General features: G+C 31.5%; 1 protein-coding gene across 2 annotated transcripts in view; it reads left to right on the top strand.

The window, feature by feature from the left end:
• Positions 1 to 19,410, top strand: part of LOC118184834 (uncharacterized) — an 82,398-nt gene that overhangs the window by 22,277 nt on the left and 40,711 nt on the right. The window contains exons 1-2 of one of the 2 annotated variants that reach the window (XM_035354564.2): positions 3,430 to 3,979; positions 13,746 to 13,881. In XM_035354564.2, the coding sequence (XP_035210455.1) occupies positions 3,925 to 3,979; positions 13,746 to 13,881 (191 nt within the window). In that variant the 5' untranslated portion in view covers positions 3,430 to 3,924. Of the gene's footprint in view, positions 1 to 3,429; positions 3,980 to 13,745; positions 13,882 to 19,410 lie in introns of those variants that run through there. The other variant, XM_035354565.2, reaches the window with a different exon arrangement.

The raw sequence follows: 19,410 nt of genomic DNA, 5'->3' as shown, positions 1-19,410 counted from the left end.
GCCTGGTGACGTATCCAGGAGGTGCGCGGCTCTGCTGGAGGGTAATAGTGGAGGTTTAACCTCCACGACGTGCCCGAATACAGAATAAAGAACTCTTTTTCCTAAAACGAATTGTAAAATGGATTAAGAAGAGTTTTTTTCCTCCGTACGTACGTACGTATGTATGTATCAGGCATAACTCTAAAGCGAGTAGCCTCAGAACGTTGAAATTTCGTATATAGGACAGTTATAACATGTAGTTGTGCACCTCATTTTTTGGTTATAATCGGGCACACCAAAAATACATCTCTCTCTCTCTCTCTATATATATATATATATATACATATATATATATATATATCTTATGATTATGCAGATAGGCATAGGAATAACGAAGCTTGGTATCAGAGTCCGGGCGTTGTTTGGCTGAGTGACAAAATGATGACACAGGAGGATTTTGCTTTTAATTGCATATCTTTATTCAATTCAAATGGCAGATCATTTTTCTTTTAGATGAATTCTCCAAATTACATATCAAATAGTGTTTTAAGTTAAATAAGACGAAATCTAGGCTTTTGACATCATAAATATTCTAACTAAGGTAAGAAAGATGGACAAAACAGCGCAGAGTCTTGTCGCAGCAATAGTAGGAAGCAGTCTGACGAAAAATGGCGCGTACTCTGTATTTATACCAGCGGTTACATAACATGCCAAAAGTTCTCGAAAGTACTGATCTAGGGAATGCGGAAAGTTAATTAGAGGTTGACTGTTCGCTTAGAGCAAAGGCATCGTATTTTTTATATTTTACATATAATATATACCCGCTCTGTTACTCGGCTTGGTGAGCTCAGGTTTTGTATCCTTAGATGTTGGTAAACTGTGCATATTTTACTTTAAAGATCATTAAATTATATTGTTCTTGTGTTCCGTTTAAGGTTTTTATGTCTTTAATTAATCTGCATGCAATAGTTGCAGATTTATCAGCAGTTTGAAAGTTGTTTAAGTGCGGCTAACCCTAAGGGAACAGCCATATTTGTTTACATTTGAAACTGTGCAAAGTAGTAAATAAAGTCAATTTCTGCATCTTCAGTGTCTTTTTGCCGAGTAGGACCAAAAGTAAATTTTCAGTTTTCTGAATTGAAAAATCTGCCTTCTTTCCGCTGTCTGAATTGCTTGTTTTTGCAATTCATTTTAACTGTAAAAATTGTTTTTTAATTGTTTTAACTGTATATAGTGTTTTATGTTTTTCGATATTTTCGAATTTTTAATTAAGATGTTTTGAGTTTTTATGTATTTTTGCCTTGCCGCGAAGTGAGAACTGAATTAATTGAATGCGAATTATATCTCCAATTAAACTCGAGGAAATAAGTTTAAATGAAATGCAGCAAAAAGTGTGTATAATTTAATACGGCGTACAAGGAAATCATGTAGTGTCCACATCAAATTTTTTAACTAGAATTTTGGATCTACCAAAGGCTCAAAATATGTTTTGTCACGCGATGCCCGAGAAAAGTGTATAACATCATCATATTAGCTTTGAATTTCGTTGAAAAAGAAAAATTTAGATTGTTTCGCTTATTATCATTTTAAAGAAACATTTATTTTTTATATTAATAGTTTATAAATTTAGCAATTTATTTGCTTAATGTCAATAAATGTGCTTTATTAATAACAGCAAATTTTAAATAATTTTATAGATTTTAGATTATTGATGAAAATGCTATTAACGTTTATAAAATAGGTTATGTTTATGTTACAAAATATTAATGTTTTAAAAAGTTTTTATTTTTCATTTTTTAATATATAAGACATAGATTTTTGGTTTTTTTTGGTAGGTGCAATAAATTGAAACAGTCTTTAATTTAGGAAAATAAGTTTGTCAATTAAAGTAAAATTCAAAGTTAAATACTTTGGTAAAATTTAATAGTATAAAACTTCTGAAAGCTTTATATTGTATTAATAAATTATTCCTTCTTTCCCTCTATTTTCATAAAAATATCATAAATTTTCGATGTCATTAAAAATATTTTCATATTTTAAAAAATAAAATAAATGACATTCTTTTATTAGGACATTATGCAATTCTAACATTACTTAAGTATTATTTCTTTAGTTTTATCATTACCATATTATTATTACTGTTATTATTGTTAATTGGGACATTTCTGATTTCCCAATTTCTGTTTACTATGTTATCAGTTTATTGTCTTTAAGATCGACTGCCTTTTTCCTCTTTTGCAATAGACTGACAGAAATGCAGTTTAAAATATTAAATGCTGATAAGATTTCAGTTCTAGAAAGAGCCTTCAATTTAAGTTTTTCATTTCATTTAGTGATTTATAAGACAAAGAAAGTTTTCTGTTTTTTTTTTTTTTTTTTTGTTTTGTTTCGTTTTGGTTCGTTTGCTTTTTGTTTTGTTACGTGCAATTTATACAAGGAAGTCGTTAAATTTTTTCTCAATGAATACAATTTTAGCTTTTCAATATATTGAAATTTATTTACAATACGTTATGCTGAAAGCAGAAATAGAAGCCAAATAGTTCCAAACTAAATGAAATGAAATTGCTTTTCAAGAGATTTTGCTATTTCCGAGGATAAATAAATCATTGTAAAATTTTTTGCTAACAAACACCTATTTAGTAACTTCCAAAATAAGTAGTAGTAGTACTTAAGTAGTAGTTACCCTCCTAATTGTGTAAGGTTCTTTACTTTTAACTGTTTAAAATTGTAGATAATAAAGGAATTCATAGTATCAGATAAATCATATAAATGTAGCAAATAAACGGAAATGAAATTACAGACATCAAATGAAGGCAAACGTTGTCCGTAACAGATTCAATGCCCTGATGAATAATCTATATATTTAAATCTGAAGACCATAAAAATAAATCCCAGTTAAATGATTTACTAAACCTAAGATGGTAAGAATACTTCTTAAAATTTATTCTGTTTCACGTTAACATCGTTTAAACTTCATGAATTAAGCGCAATGATAAACATTAATAGTTAGCCAAATATAAAATTTCGCCTCAAAAAATAATTCTATGACAGGTCAACAGTAAAATGCTATTTGAAATTCTAACATGCTGGTTACGCTGTTGAACTTTCTTTACTAAATGATGCCCATGTCATATTTCATTTCTTCTTTTTATAATCTCGACAACGTGAGAACCGGATGACAACAGCTATTCGAATTTCATTTAGTAACTGAATTAAATAAATAATAAATACACTGAAATCTGTTGGTAGACTTCCAAGTTCCATGGCCCCGGAGAGTGATTCAACAAACGGTACATTTAAAGTTGTGATTGTTCTTATGCTTCAGCAATGAATCCGCCTCCCGCTCTATACACGCAGTCCATTCACTATCTAACATGACGGACTATTGGATGTCACCGCCTTTATAGGAATAGAAATATTTCGGGGCAAAAAATGCCATCATCACAATATGGCGGACGTCCTGGAACTGCGCTCTGTTGGTCATCGAGCCAGAGAATTTGGTGCTACCAGAAGAATAGCACGTTTGACCCCGCCTGAAGTATTTTGCAAACTACACGCTTCTGCGATGGCAGATGTTTCAGACATTTTCCAGTTATTTACTTGTTTACAGCTTTATTGATAACGTCAGCGATTTGCTCAAATCGCATAATAGCTTTTACCTCTTTGCTTAGTAAATTCTGACCTTGAAACACATTCGCTGTTCCTACATTAGGGTATGCATCGAAGTCCTTAGTTAACCGGAACAACTTCGAAAAGTAGTTTGATGCACAGTTTTAATTTACTTTTAAAAATATAGTGGTGATCTTCAGCAGTGAAATATGTCAAGAATTTTTTTAAAATATTGTAAGTTATAAAGATGATCTCCTAAGTTGTGTTGCCACTGGAATTTAACATTAGACTTGAAAGCATAAAATTTCTGCAATCTAGTGTAGAAGATTAATTAAAATGCTGTCTTTATTTTTAAAAACTTCAACAGCAGTGCTAGTGCTCATCGCGTTAGGTAAGTAAAAAGGTTTTAATTAATTTTTGAAAATTGTATATTCCATGAATTCTTATCTGCTCAAGAAAAATTCTTAATAATTGATTTATCGTATTTTACATGCTTTTATTTAATCTGGATTCCTTCTTCGTTTATTGGAATAAAAACTTGAAATTAGTTCTTGATTCCCTTGCACCAAATCGATTTTCTTGAAAATTTGTGCGGAGTTTCAAGTGGTTACTTACGAGTACGGATTTTTAAGTCGAAATATTTAAGCTTTCATTATCAATAGTATGACATCAATTTTAAGTATTAATAAGACCGGAGTTTCAAATTAAGACAGAAATTTAAATTAATTGAATGTTACCTTAAGACCCCGGAAAACCTTGAAAGAAAGAGAACATCACACGCTTTGTTGCCATATTGATTAGAAGAATTAATTTTCTTAAAAGGCCTAGAAAAAACAATCATTTTCCCTTCTTCAGTATTCTAAAAACATGAAATAAGGAATATAAAAAGGTCTTTTAAGGATTTAAGATGAATGTACCATACAGTAAAATACAATTTTTAACAAATATAATATTATTTTTCATGTAAGACTAAAAAAATAATTTAGCTAAGAAATAATAGCGAATTTTAAGGGTAAATTGTAAATAAAAATTTAAGTGTATTGAATGCAATCATTTGTATATATGTCATATCTATATTATCACTTCTGTTGCTACTTAAAATATTGTTAATGTCCCCATATAGCTCTTATATGAGTGTCCCACTATTTTATTTCTTACCACATACGACCATGAATATTATGATAGATAAAACATCGCTTTAATTAAGTATTTGTGGCTTTCATCTAAGAAGTTATCCTTCACAGAAAATTAATCAAGAAAGCAGATTTTCACTTACAGACTTTTATCGGGTATATAGATGTAGATATTAAAATTTACAACATGTATTTGATGAATGTACTGAATATTATGTTGTGAATCTTTAAATGAAATCTTGAAATGTTATGTACACAGTGGCGCAACTAGAGTGGGGCAAGGGAGGACATCTGTCCCGGGGCAGCATCCAAGGGGCGCCAGATTGATGCAACGAAATTTTTTAATGAAATGTTTTCCATTCTTGGCACACGGGAAGGGGCGCAAATTCTTCAATTGTCCCCGGACGCTGGGAACTCTAGCTACGTCACTGTATATACAAGTCTACTACTTCTGCGCAGAATAAATGTTTGTAATCGCATCAGCGAAGACATGTTTTCATTCTTTCTAAGCACAACTAGAAACCAAACCCAAAGCAATTTACAACTTTAGGTTAAGTCACATGATCTCAAAGAAATTTAAATATTTAAGCTATATATTTAGGCAAGAGCATAAGAGTAGAGTTAGAACAAGCTAAAAATAAAAGTTGAAAAAAATTCTATTTTCATGCTTTGCATAAGAATTACAAAAAGTACAAACTCAATTTATTGTTTTGCATAAGAACTCTAGAAAATACAAACCCGTTTTATTTCAAGAGCTTCAAAAGCCGCACATACATAGAGTGTTCGTAATCATTTTTTATTGTCTGTTGATAATCGTAATGGAAAAGCTGGCAGTGAAGAATTAACACGAACTTAAAACATGAAGCCAACGTTAAGCTATTGTACCACTTGAAGAAATAGTAGAAATAGGATTACATTAAATTCCTTCCTCAGAGCTTTATAAACCTTTAATTTTTATTTTTATTTCTTTCCGTCTAACGTTTTACTTAGAAAGAAAGTCATTACGAACGGAATGTCTGCAAGTGTTACGCAAAAGTTCACTTATGAATTGTTCATAATGTTTTGGGTGAATATTTGACTGATTCTGTACCTGTAATCTTAATAATCGGAAGGTATCCTCATCTCATCCTTTGTAGTATGTTCAAAGATATCGACATAGTCATTTTCATAAAGTTTGTCAAGCTATTTGCTTAAATTTGTTTCAGAAATACTGGCAAATTCCGATAAGCTCGTTAGTCCAATGCATATTCTTTAACTTTTGGAAAAAAAAATTTCATTTTCATGGTCAACTTAATCAAATTAAAACAGAATATGTCAATGCAAGATTTTTTTTAAAGAAGGGAAAATATGCAGAAATTGTTTTGATTCTAAAGAAGACAGATCTGCGTCTCAGCACCTTCAAAATCGATAAAGTTATTCAAAATCTACATTGACTGAAATCAGCCGTGTATTTTCCATGTGTTTGTACACAAACGGACGGGACTTGGGTAGTTCGACAACATTATCCGAATCATAACATTACCCGCGATCACATAGCGTCGCCTACGGTATTAAAAGTAATTAAACAAAATATTGTAGGTGTAAAAGAAAATTCCCCCGTTATATTAAAAATATTTATTTTTTTAGATGTGCTCTAAATAACAGTAGCCTCCAAGTTAATTACTCCTGAATAGAGCGTTACCATTTAAGCCCCAGCAATTAAGGAGCTGAACCTAATTATGTTTATAATAGTTTTGTGTTTAAAATAAATGTCTTCAGAAAATACTTATAAAGCTTATGTAAATATCAAAATAAAGATAAAATTAAATAGAGTATTAACGAAACATGAAAACCAATTGCCTAATCCACAAATAAATATGGAACATGCAACATTTGCTCTAACACCTCTCATATTCTTGCAAAATTGTTAGTATGTGCCTTTTGATATCTATCACACGCGGCCGTCGCCTAAGTTTCGATAACTTGAGTTCTCTATAAGCATTGATTTAAGCGCTATCTTAGTAAAAGAGAACAGTCGAGGGAAAGAAATGTGGCAAATATTTTGGTTGTGGCATGACAGAGATCTGTTTCCAATTAAATGATCTCAAGCATCTTTGCTCAAAATGCGGCATCGCGTTGAATGATCAAAAGTTGTTTTAAATTAATTTCCAGGACAACATAAATTCTGCTTTGCTTGCGATGTGACTCCTTCTATATAGACTATGATAATGCTCTGCAATAGCAGATCAATTACTGCACGTTTCGCGCAAGTGACATGGAATTTTCAGGAACCAAACCTTTAAATCCATCACTTCAAAGATGTATCATGATGATCATGCAGGTAATTATTACCAAAAAAAGCGATCCATGGAGTTATGAAGAAATGTTTTCTAGACGGTAAGGCTATTTATGTGCTTAAATTTAAATGCTTTCTGTTTAAATTTCGCTAGAACTTATGTATAGAAAACTATCTGCTTCAAGAAACTCTTTGTGGAGGGCAGATAACTGACAAGTGCTTTGTCATAATTACGTTCTTTGCCATAATCAAATAAACCAAACCAAACCAATGTGAAATACTGCATAAAAGAGGAAACTGAAAATACGGAATCTTACATTTGAAAGACCACATTTGGTCTTTAAGATGCAAATCTGATCCTTGGACGAGTACAATTATATTCTAATTAGCAATTCATGTCGTTTAATTTATAAAGAGTCAGAGAAATAAAACTTATAGCAGCTGAGGAGAAAAGCATACACCAGCTGTGTTTGGACAACACTCTCATTTTGAGCACTATGTCCCTTGAGCTGTCTATAGTTTAAAGGAAACTCAGTGGTATCAAGAGACAATCAGCGATTAATGAAATAAACCAGGAGAACAGAAAAGTCACCAATTCCATCAGATTAAGAATAGTAAGGTAGTCTGAAACAGCACTAAAGTGCATAAAGAATGCAACTTCAAAATGAGCAGGCGCGTATCCGATTACCTTATTTATACAGCAAGTATATAGGAGTGTTTCCAAAGTTCTAGAAATTAAGCTCTAGTTCAGTTCTTAGGATTTACAGGAAACGCTTTAGGCCATCAGCTTTGAGCAAAATTAATTGTCTTTTGCTCATAAAGTCGCTACAACTCGTGGTGGTACAGCTAAAGTAATAGTCAAAATCTATTTAAAACGCAGAATAGTAATCAAAGACTACAGAATTAAACTTTAATCAAAATTAGCTCAGAAGTTTTAACCGGAGTATTAAACTCAAATTTCGGTAACAATAACCTAAAGCCGCATAATTACAAACTTAATCAGAGCTGGCAGGAACTAACCTAACGTCCCCTGGAAAGGCAGAAAAACGCTCTGTTTTATAATTCAAAAACCTCAACTTGAATACTGGCTAACTGGTTTGCATTCTGGTGAGGAAACAGAAAGGAGAAGTTATAATAAAGATTGAAATTATAAATTATTGGTTAGCTTAAATAATGATCACCGTATAAAGTCTTGATATGTTTTTGTAGCTATCTCATGTAGTTTAGTTAGATTAAGTTGTTTGACTGATTCATGCGAGTTTTTGCAGCACTGTTTTTGCAACCATGGAAGATGTGAAGAGCAATCTTTTTACTTTTGGAGAAAGAGGGGTGAAAATTTCTAAAATTGTTCAACCTCTGCATAGATTATTCTCTTCTCACATTTTACAAAACCTTGGATCATGCCACAAATAGGTGAATTAAGGGAATTCAGAATAAATTCTTTGAGGACAGATTACAAAATTAGTTTTTCTGCGGCATAAACGTAATTCAATTAAATGGGGAATGTATCGAAAAACTGCATTGTAATATTGATGAAAATTAACAAAATAAAAAACTTATACTTAAATTCCTAGAACTCTGGAAACATTACTCTTAGTTTACGTTGAAGGAAAGCTTTTCTAGCACTGACTGACTGATAGTATCGAGATCAATTGTTTCTATAATGTGAAGTTAAAAATATAAATAAAATCACTGAATTCTCGAAGTAGTATGGGGAAGGAAAGTTTTATAAAGAAATGGCTTTCTTATCGTAGTTTAAGATGAAGTCGTTATCTCCAATAATTTAAGCCTCGATTCTTATCCAAAATAAGGAACTTTAAATATTCCGCATAGACATACAGCTTCACAGAAGTAAATTTATCACATAGGGCATATTATGAGTTTTCTATCGAAGTACATTTTAATTAGTCACAAGCTAAGTGATTATTTTCATTTCATATATAAGAATGAAGTCCTGGAATAACCTGATAGGGAATATGGCAATGAATAACTTGTATAATAAGCCATTACAAGCAAATATTAAATTTTTGTACTGCAGTCTTCTGGTGTTTAGTAGGATGGTACATTCGCATTCTTCGAATATTCATGCATTTTTCGGTCATTCAAACCTTTAGAATCCTAACCTAAAAAATCGTCGAACATTTCAGCAAGAAATTTTGGAACTAATTGATGTCTTAATGATAATGTTCTTTAAATAATGTTTTCAATTTAGTGCTAGTCGGATTCTCAGTATCACATTTTTGTAGCCTTAAACGCCACACTATATCAACATGTCATTTAATGAAACCTGCCTCAATTTTCAAATAATCGGTACACTATGCCTTGCCGAGAATTCCTGACAGTAACTTTAAAATCATCTCAATAGTTCTGAACATAGATGTCTTATTACTAATACGTGCTGGATATTTCTAGCAGCACTTGCCAGGCTAGATAACTGCTGTTTCGCGCCGTGATTCCAGTTGTCCATCAGTTGAACTAATTATTCACGGCTCTACAACTCTGAAATTTAATGATGAAATAAAACTTTGGCCAGAAATTGCTGATCAGTCACTGAACATGGTAGTTAGACCCAAGCTCAAATTCTGAAGAATGGGCTAACTATCTTTCGTACTTTTCCTCATGTGTCACGTAGATACGAGCCACTTTCCCGGGAAACATCCTCCCCCTTTGACAATTAATCCTTACTTCGCCTTATTCAAACAATCTAAGCCTATTTATTTATATATTTTTGAAAAATACTGTTGATTGTTTGAGAGGATGCTACGAAAGGTTTCACACTGTTTATTATCGAATATACGTCATATTGCTGCCATTGCTCCCAGTAAGCAAACTTAGATTATTTTTGTTTCAGATTTAAAAATAACATCATTGTTCCAATTATGTATAAAATCTCACTCTTTTTCATCCAGTTTCAGTTTTAATTTAGGAAAACTGCTTAATTTTTCGGACATTGTGCATGCTTTCTAAGTGCAACATTTCTTCAAATAATTATTTTTCGTCAAAAAAATGTATCTCGTCACGAAGGCATTCCTTTCCTTAAGCAGATATCCTTCGCGTGTTTTGGAGTCAATTTTGAAGTGTTAATGGGATTTTGAAGTTTTTCGTATATTTTTTTTGTCCAATTGTTAAGAAAAATAAACCTCAGATTTCAAGACTTTTAGTTATTTACTTCATTACTAAATTTAATTTGGATCTTATTAATAAATATAGGCTGTATTAATAAATATATTACAAGTATAATTAGTAAATACTTTTAGAAACTTTTTAAATCTGCTTTTTATCAAATACAGGTTTCAAATTTTGCTTTAATTAAAAACGAAGTAATTTTCTTTCCTATTTTTCTTATTATTATCATTTGAAAGATTCGAGAGTTTCGGAAGATGAAAGACTAGAGGAACGTTTAGTTTTTAGTTAATTGTAGCTCATTATAATGAAATTTTTATCAACAATATTGATTGAATGTGCTTTAGAAAATCCTACTGCATACATTACATGAACAACGAACGTTCACGAAATCTAAGAAAATTTACACTTGTGAAACGAAAAGAAGCTTTAGAAGAGTTTTATGATGCGAAGTTTCCTAATTGCTTTAACTACTATACTTGAAGCAAAACTAACCACTAAGTTATGTCAAGGCTAAAAGACTGTTTGACGTGTACTTCTGGTTTTTAGTTAGTCGAAATTTCCTATTCATGTTCTAATTACTATATTTGATATAAAACTAATAGGAGTTTTCTTCAAGGTTAAATGATCAATTGACAAATTACTTCTCCCTGTGATGTGAAATCAACAATTACGTAAACAACCCGCCATATTTAGACACTGTGACTTGCTTTCTTAACATAAATTAGTTACTTTATTTGAAGATTTTTATGAAGATTTCTCAGAATATAACTTTCCAAACTTTTAGATTCATGGAACATACTTAAAAAACTATATTTTTTGCATTGTAAGAACGTGAGGCAATAAGAATTATCTTTTAGACCTCAAATGTGAATTTTTGGCTATAAAATGGAAACGATTTTGAGCTGATTTAAGTTAATTTTACCCAGTTTTTCTTTTAACTTGGCTCTCGTTTGTTTGGATCCAAATTTGCAATTACTTTTTGACTCCCTTCTACCCACGCAATTTTCGTAAAATGTTTTTACATACAAATTTGAAATGTAAATATTTCAGAATTTGACATACAAAGTTATAATGTGAATATTTCAAAATTTTATTTCGATTTATTTTTTATTTATATAGCTTTTCTCATATATCCTATTTTAACACCCAAACTATTCATCGAGTTTCGATCTTCATTAGAGAGATCGAAAAAATTCTCCAAATGAAGATTTTTCTGTGTTTCTAAAGCACGCTAATCAATTATTGCGGTTTTTCAAAAATCGTACGACTATTTTTAGCTGTGGATATTATAATGATGAATTTTTTAAATCAAAACATTTTATAGCCTTTCAATATTAATGCATGATTTTAAGAGATGACGAAATCGGATTTAAAATCAGACCAAAATTTAAACGATATCAGATGGAACGGAAGATTTTAGAAGAAAGATATCAACGCCTGTACTTAGTAGCGACGCTGATTGAATGAACAATTTTCATAGAGACAATGTATTTCCTTTTCTTATTACTTTTATGCCTTATATACACAGGAAAGTAAAGTAATAAAAATAATGTTTTAATTAAATGATTTTATTTAAATGTACTAAAAAGTAAGAAATATCTTTTAGCACCGTTGTTATGCTGGATGACCATATACGAAATGTATTAATTAGAACATTAACAGAATTTTAAGGGAAAACAGAGGTGGTTATATAGAAATTACATAGTTTTATTGGCGAATATTAGTTACTAAATATTGGCGAAATTATTTTATTTTAATAAAATAGGCAAATCGACAACCTTGTTTTCGACGTAGATTTTGTAAATCCTAATCGATTTCGAGAGCAAAACAGGTCCCCCTTCGTCAAGGGCAAATCAATTGATCGATTTTGAGGGTGAAACGGGTCTCCTTCATGAAAGAGGACCCGTTTTGCCCTCGAAATCGATTGGGATTTTACAAAATCTGCGCCGAATACAAGGTTGTCGATTTGCCTGATTTATTTTCCACGTCGGCGTGTTTCTCTTGCGTCTTATCTTTATTTTAATTCTACATGTATTATCCTATCATTCCTTTTAAAATTTGCTTGTTTTGAATACAACTATTCAAAGTGTTTTGAACAAAGAAATAGTTTATTCAAAAAGTTACACAGTAAAAGTTGAGCTCATATAAATATTAGTACACTATGTAGAAACAGTTTATATTGAAAACAAAGATGAAAATAACTGGACATACAATATTTCGTTGGATATCCTTTAGCTAAAAACTACACTTTTCATGCACTTTTTCATCGATTCAATAATTTGTTTTCATGTAAAAATATCTATTTTATACTGTTCCTTCACAGGAATTGCTTTTAGTAGAGCTTTCGAAGAAATGTCATGTTTCCATATTCTTTCTCGTCAACTCATTCCATACATGTTCAATAGGATTTAAGTGCAAAGAATAGGAAACAATTTTGATAACTTCGAGACAGTTGTATAATAGGACAGTTGTATACCTCAAGCGAACATTTAAGGCTGCATGTTTAGGATCGTTATTTTGACAGAATATGAATGTATTTTGCATTCCAAGTTTTCTTCAAGATGTTTTCAGATTTTCATTAAAATCTCTCAATAATTTTGTTCCATCCTTGTGCTTAACAGTAGAGTTTTCAGACATAGACTTGCTTATATATCAGAGTACTTAACTGTAGAGTTTAAAGATTCAATTTTTCTTTCGACTTTGCAATTCGCCTAGCGGACCCATATATATTCAAATACTAATACCTTCGCGTTAGTTTGGAATATGGTTCAGACTTTCGGACATTTTTAACAGTTCTAAGCAATTTTCATCCTTTTAATACACCAAAGATAGTTAGATGTATTACATGAAAGATTTGTTGGGCTTTTTGAACACTTTTACTATTTTTAGATTTTGTGAATTGTTAAATTTTTAGCACGATTTGTCTTTAGTTTTTAGCGTCTTGCCATGTTCACTTTAGATATGGAAATGTTAATATATTTTGTTGAAAATGCAGATAAATAATTTTGTGACGTATTTTTGTTTAAAATAAAGAATTTCGACAAGCTCCACTTCTTAACAAAAATATCTCAACAAACTTTCGAGTGTCCGAATTGTCATGTGAATTATTGATAAACACTTCTTAAATAAATTATTTTACTGTAAGAAATATTTTGATAACATTTATTTTGTAACACACGAGGCTTGAAATAGAGTGAAAATAGTATATTAGAAAAAAAGATTTTGAGTTTGTGTTTCAATATTTAGTACAGACTAATGCAAATAAGTTTCGAAAATACAAGTGCTCGAAAACAAATGAGAATTCCTTCTTTTTGACAATTTTGAGTTGTAAGACATATCTTTAGCACCTAAGCAATGTTTTAGCCACATACGACAAAGGATATTATGACAGCTAAAACGTTATTTTTAGTTTTTAGTTTTTTTAAAATAAAATCACAAAACCTTAAATTTTTTGTGTATTTTATTTTTTAGTTTATATTAGTAGATTAAAAAATACATTTCCGCATTCATTCGCTACTATTTCAAAACTATTGCTTTAAAAAAATATTCAATAGAAAATTCTGAGCTTTGTTTAACATTTTTATTATGTCAATTATATCAGCTGGAAACGTTTTATTTTTCAGGTCATCTGAGGATTATAGAATGTAAAGAGGCTTGCGATCGGAAGCTGCACAATTGTACTGGAATGATGCAACCAGTGCTGAATGAAGTTCGTTACATGTTTCCCACAACTCAACTTGAAATAGAAGGAATGTGCAAGTACGTGCATCCTGTTTCTTTTTTACTTTCGGTCATATATATTTTGGTTTCATCATATGCAAAGGTTTATGATTTCAAAAAAAAATATATCGTCATCATCTCAAAAGTAATTAAAAATATTTCAACTAAACACTGGTCAAAATGAAACACAATGAAGTACAGTTGAACTTTGATTGACGGATCAATCGGTTTACGAGTAAGTTCCCCAAATGAGACTGTCGTGACTAGCGTTGCCACCTCTTGCTCAAGGGCAAGCTTGGAAAAAACAATTTAGGTCCTTAAAACAGTGGATCTAAAAACAGTAAACAACTAAATAAGATAAACATTTAAAAACAAAAATATATGTTATAATATTTTCACTAAATTATTCACTCAGTTTTTAAATATTTCAGATTAAACTCATTATATGGGTCTAAATTATTACTAAATCAATCTTCAGTAAAATTTTAATATCTCAGGAAAGTCTTGTGTAACAAATCCTGGCCTGTAAATGAAGAATGAATTTTCTACCTGATTGTTAATAGGCATAATTTTGAAACACTGCTCTTTGCAAAAGATAGCCCTGACATTGCACACCAAATTTCATCATTCTTATAAACAGTGTAAAATCGTCTCAGGAAACAACAGGATTCAAAGGATTCTCAGTATAGATCGGTGTCCGCCGAAAACATCGCGGAGAAAACAACGCAAGACGAAAATGTCGTGCTACAAAACATCGTGGGAGAAAAGAAAGCAAAGAGAAAACATCGCATTTCTAAAACATCGTGGCACAAAATATCGTCATCGAAAATAGAGCGGTTCAAAATCTTCTCAGTTTAAAAACATCGTCGTCGAAAATATCGTGGTAAAAAATAAAGAACCTACAAATCTTTGCATGACAATAACACCGCAAGTATGCGTTTTCAAGTTTTTAAAGCTGTAAATGTATTTTCACATAATGATTTGGGAACGCAAGAAGAAAAGAGGAATATTTTTGCTTTTATATTTCATATTTTTGAATGAACTAATAAAATTTAATGAAAAAGAAGGAAATTTAAACATTTAAAACTGAAAATGAGTAGAAAGTTAATGCAACTTAGAGCACTTAACAAAATTTTAATTTACATAGTTAATTAACAAATATCATTAATAAATTAATATTTTTATACCGTTTTACTCATATTTTTCATGAAAAATACAGCCTAAAATATTTAGAAAAAAAGAAGATAACTGCGTGAAGATGAATAATCTTTATAAAAATTACATAGTTAATTATCAAATTACTTTACTTCACGTTTTTTAATTTTAAACGGAAACAAAACAAGATATAATTTGGTAAAAATTATATCTTGTTTTGTTTCCGTTTATTCTTAGTGTCGTTAAAATTTCTTGCGCTTTCAAATCTTTATGCGAATATGCATTTACAACTTTTAAAAGCTGAAAAACGCATGTCTGCGATGTTATCGTCATGCGATGATTTGTAGGTGCTTTATTTTTTACCACGATATTTTCGACGACGATGATTTTAAACTGCGAAGTTTCTGAACCGCTTTATTTTCGATGACGATATTTTGTGCCACGATGTTTTTAGAAATGCGAAATTTTCTCTTTGCTTTCTTTCCTCCCACGACGTTTCGTACCACGACGTTTTCGCCTTGTGTTGTTTTCCCCGCGACGTTTTCGTCCGCGATGTTTTTGCCGTGATATTTTCGACTGTAACCATTGAGCTCAAGATGGCAATATGCAGGTTCAAATTATCGAAGCCTCAGGAACAAAAACTCTCGAGAATTAATTTCTTCTTAAATAGCAGTGGACAAGACTATTCCTGCGCATCTTACATCTTAATCGAAAGCCAAAAAGCCAGAGCTTTTCATCCAGAGTTTATCACATCCACCACCCCCTTCCATTATGCACTAAATAACTGTTTCGAACGTAATATTTCAGTTGATGTCATTCCAGGAAAATAGTAATTTGCGCTTTGTCAGGCCCATATCAGCGTTCTAGAATCCTAGACAAGGCAGAATCAACTCTGACCCACAAGAAGCAGTCTCTACCTAAATCGCAGTAGGCAGGAACACATCAAATAGATAGTCAGTCAACATGTCACAAACGGGCCAGAAACTCCAGATCTCTTAAAAATAGAGCTGGCATGCTCACATCCCGTTTTTTACTTTTTGCAAGAAGTAAAAGAAATAGTCTTACCGCTAAAAGTTTCGGGTATCATACTTCCACAGAAATACATACTTTGACCATTCCCGAATCCATCTGGACGAATTTTTTGGGTGACTTTTGTACGTACGACAGAATAAAGGACTGCTGTTTTCCCAAATAGATTTAAAATGGATTCAAAGGTTTTTTTCCCTGACATCTGTAAGTACGTACGTATATATGTATGTATCTCGCATAACTGCAAAAATGATTAGCCGTAGAATGTTGAAATTTTCTGCATGGGACTGCTATAACAGCTGTCCCAATAGCTGTGCACCTCCCATTTTATTGCATAGCCAAACGTATCTGTGTGTGTGTGTGTGTGTATGTATATATATATATATATATAGGGCAATACTCCTATTAAAATTATTAAAATTCTTATATTTCAAATTAAATTAAAAAAGCCATTAAAGTAAAAGAATTACAATTTGAAGTCCCAATAAATTCCAGTTTACGAATTCGTAATTTTTAAATAATGTTTAAAACTTTTTAAATTTTAAAAAGTTTTACAAGTGTTAAATAGTAAAATATAAATCGGCATGGAAAAATTGCTTTACCCAATGGAATGAATTTAATGAAACAATACACCGACTCTTCAGGTATTCTTTTACTTTATTGACTTTCTTAATTTAATCTAAACTATAAGAATTTTAATAAGAGTAATCCACTTTTAAGTATAATTATGTTTAATTAAATCATTGCAGCCTAGGCGCAGGACTCTTAATAATCCTTCCTTACATTTGATTGTGTATTTATATATATATATATATATATATATATATTATGTGTACATGTATTTTATTTCTTTCCTGGCCTAAAAGTCCTTATCCGGCCATTATTTTCCCAGTCGTTCGTCATGCCCATGAACTTACAGCTATAGAAGTGGCTTAAATGACGAAAATATTCGTGTTTTGGCAATTATAAATTTAAAAATTAAATTTAATTTCGATAAATAACTAAATTTAATTTTTAATGCAGTCTCCCAGTTTCTATACTTTGGAAACATTTTATCTTCTATGGAAAAATAAAATTAGAAGAAGTTTGACTCCCGTGTGACAAAAATTCACCAGGATATTAATTTCAAAATATTCAGTTTTCAGATGTCATTTTCAACTTGCTTTCAGAGTTTGGTTAGATTAGAATAATTCGTGGAAATAAATTTGAATAAAGAGCGGCAAAAATGTGTAAAATTTAATAGGCCTTACAAGGAAGTCATGTGGTGGCCACATCAGACTTTTTTCTATCTATTGCACACTACATGCAATCTCGAACAATAATTCCGTTGATAATCATTCAAGGACAAATATAACTTCATTCAAAGCGAATCTAAATGTCTAATCTGTATTTAAGGCAAAGAATATATATTTTATAAGTCTAAATTCGTCACATCCATGGGACAAATTTGGAGATTTACCGCATACATCGTCATTTATCCTTTCTTCATGTTACAAAATAAACGCAGCCCTCTTCTGTCTATTCTCCATTTCTTTATTTTCTTCATACTCGTATCTTCCCCCCCCCCAAAAAAAAAATCCTTTCTCCTTCTCATTCCACAAACTCAGATCATCCTCTTTTCTTTTTCTTCTTTCCTTTTCTCTTTTTCCTCCTCCCGTTTTTGACAATATTTTCACTATTTATGTCTTTTCTTCATTATCAATAAAAACTGACACTTGTCGTAACCAGGCCTCACGTCATTTTACATTTGTCAGGTGGTATATCACACCTCTTTTTCGAAATCTATTTAGAACTACGGGTATAATAAAATTATGCAACGACGGTTTTCTCTCATCGTTCAGCGCATGACCGAAAACCAAAGATATTAGAAAGAAAGACTCAAGAAATAATAGACCCCGTAGACAGTCTACCTGTTTAATTATATCTTTTCCCAATATAAGGTTAATCATCAAAAGAAATGGCGTCAAATATATAAAGGAAAACCATTTGTACTTCTCACCACCTACCATGAATTTTTTTTTCTTATTTTTTCATATTTCCTAGTTTCAAACCGTTGACTGTTCATCAGTCCTGCACATTTTCTTTCAAAACATGCACCGAGTTCCCCTCCATTGCGCTTTAGAACGATTTCTCTCACTGTGAATGATATTCGTGATCTGGGAAACCCTTGCATGTTTAGAAGAATTTTCCTTTCTGTTTCTTCCTTTTAAGCTATACGAACGGTATAAGGGACTAGAATCACTGTTTCTAAGGTGCCCCGTCAGTTAACGGTACTCGTAACGATTCTATCAAGTGTAACTCAGCCTGTGTGATCGCTAAATGATTTTTAAACACTCTCAGGTATCGGGGTATTCAATCTCGTTTGAATATTTATCCTAGTTGACTCTTGGTTAAGAGCTTCGGTGCTTGCTCTATTAAAACAAGTAGGGGAAGTGAAATTAATGTTTAGTCTTATAAACTGAGCGTTGTATTAATTAGATCATCAGGAATGTTTTGTAAGCTTATGTTACACAGAAGATGGTGAGAACATTAAATTAAAACAACTTATAGAGACATTAGGTATTTTTGAAAGCAGAAGAGATAAAAAAATGAGCAACGCCTTCGCTAGGAATCGAACTACGGACCTCTGGAATACGCGCCCAGCATGCAGACTACTACACCACGAAGGCACGCTAAGAAGACGGGAGAAAATACCTTATAAACTGTGCAGTTTTACAAAATGCAATGAACTATAGACCATGCTCACAGCTTTGTGGGGTTTTGCATTCATCTTCTTCAAGTAAAATTACATGTCTTTTTCTTCACTTTTGTGAACAGCTGGATATTTTTCGTTTGCAATCAGTTAACCATCAGAATTTTGTTAACTACCGCTATCCCAAATTGAAGACAAACATGCTAATGTAAAATTTAAAATTAGGCAAAACAGCAACTTTATACTGAATAGATTTTGAGCAAAACTTCTATTTATTTTGAACCTGATCAAACATAAGTCCTCTTCTTAAGGACCAAAAAGGATTCTGCCATAAATAAATGGAATTTAACCTTTAATATTGGTAACCCTTCTGCAGAACAAAAGAAAACAAAAGAAACTGATTATCAGATTAATTAGGAAAATACTTATAATCTATGTTTCGCGATTTCCCTCCATTTTAACTAGGAAGTTTTGGAAAAACTGTTTCTGAAGTTTCCGGAAAATGCGCATTTAGAAACTTAAGAACTATTTTTTCCAAAGCATCTAGAAGCGCTAGGCTCTACACGTACTGCTGTGTTTAGGCGTAGGTCTCAGCTAGTTACAAAAATTTCAAAACTATACGACTACATTGATGTCTTGCTCAGTGATTAACGTTTTAGAATTTACTCTATGAGTGATATTTGAAGCCCTCG

The sequence above is a fragment of the Stegodyphus dumicola genome, chromosome 7 (genome assembly GCF_044657685.1).
Source record: "Stegodyphus dumicola isolate Sdum_Otavi_A_Nest chromosome 7, ASM4465768v1".
NCBI lineage: Eukaryota > Metazoa > Arthropoda > Arachnida > Araneae > Eresidae > Stegodyphus > Stegodyphus dumicola.
This window is presented reverse-complemented; position numbering and strand designations above follow the sequence as displayed.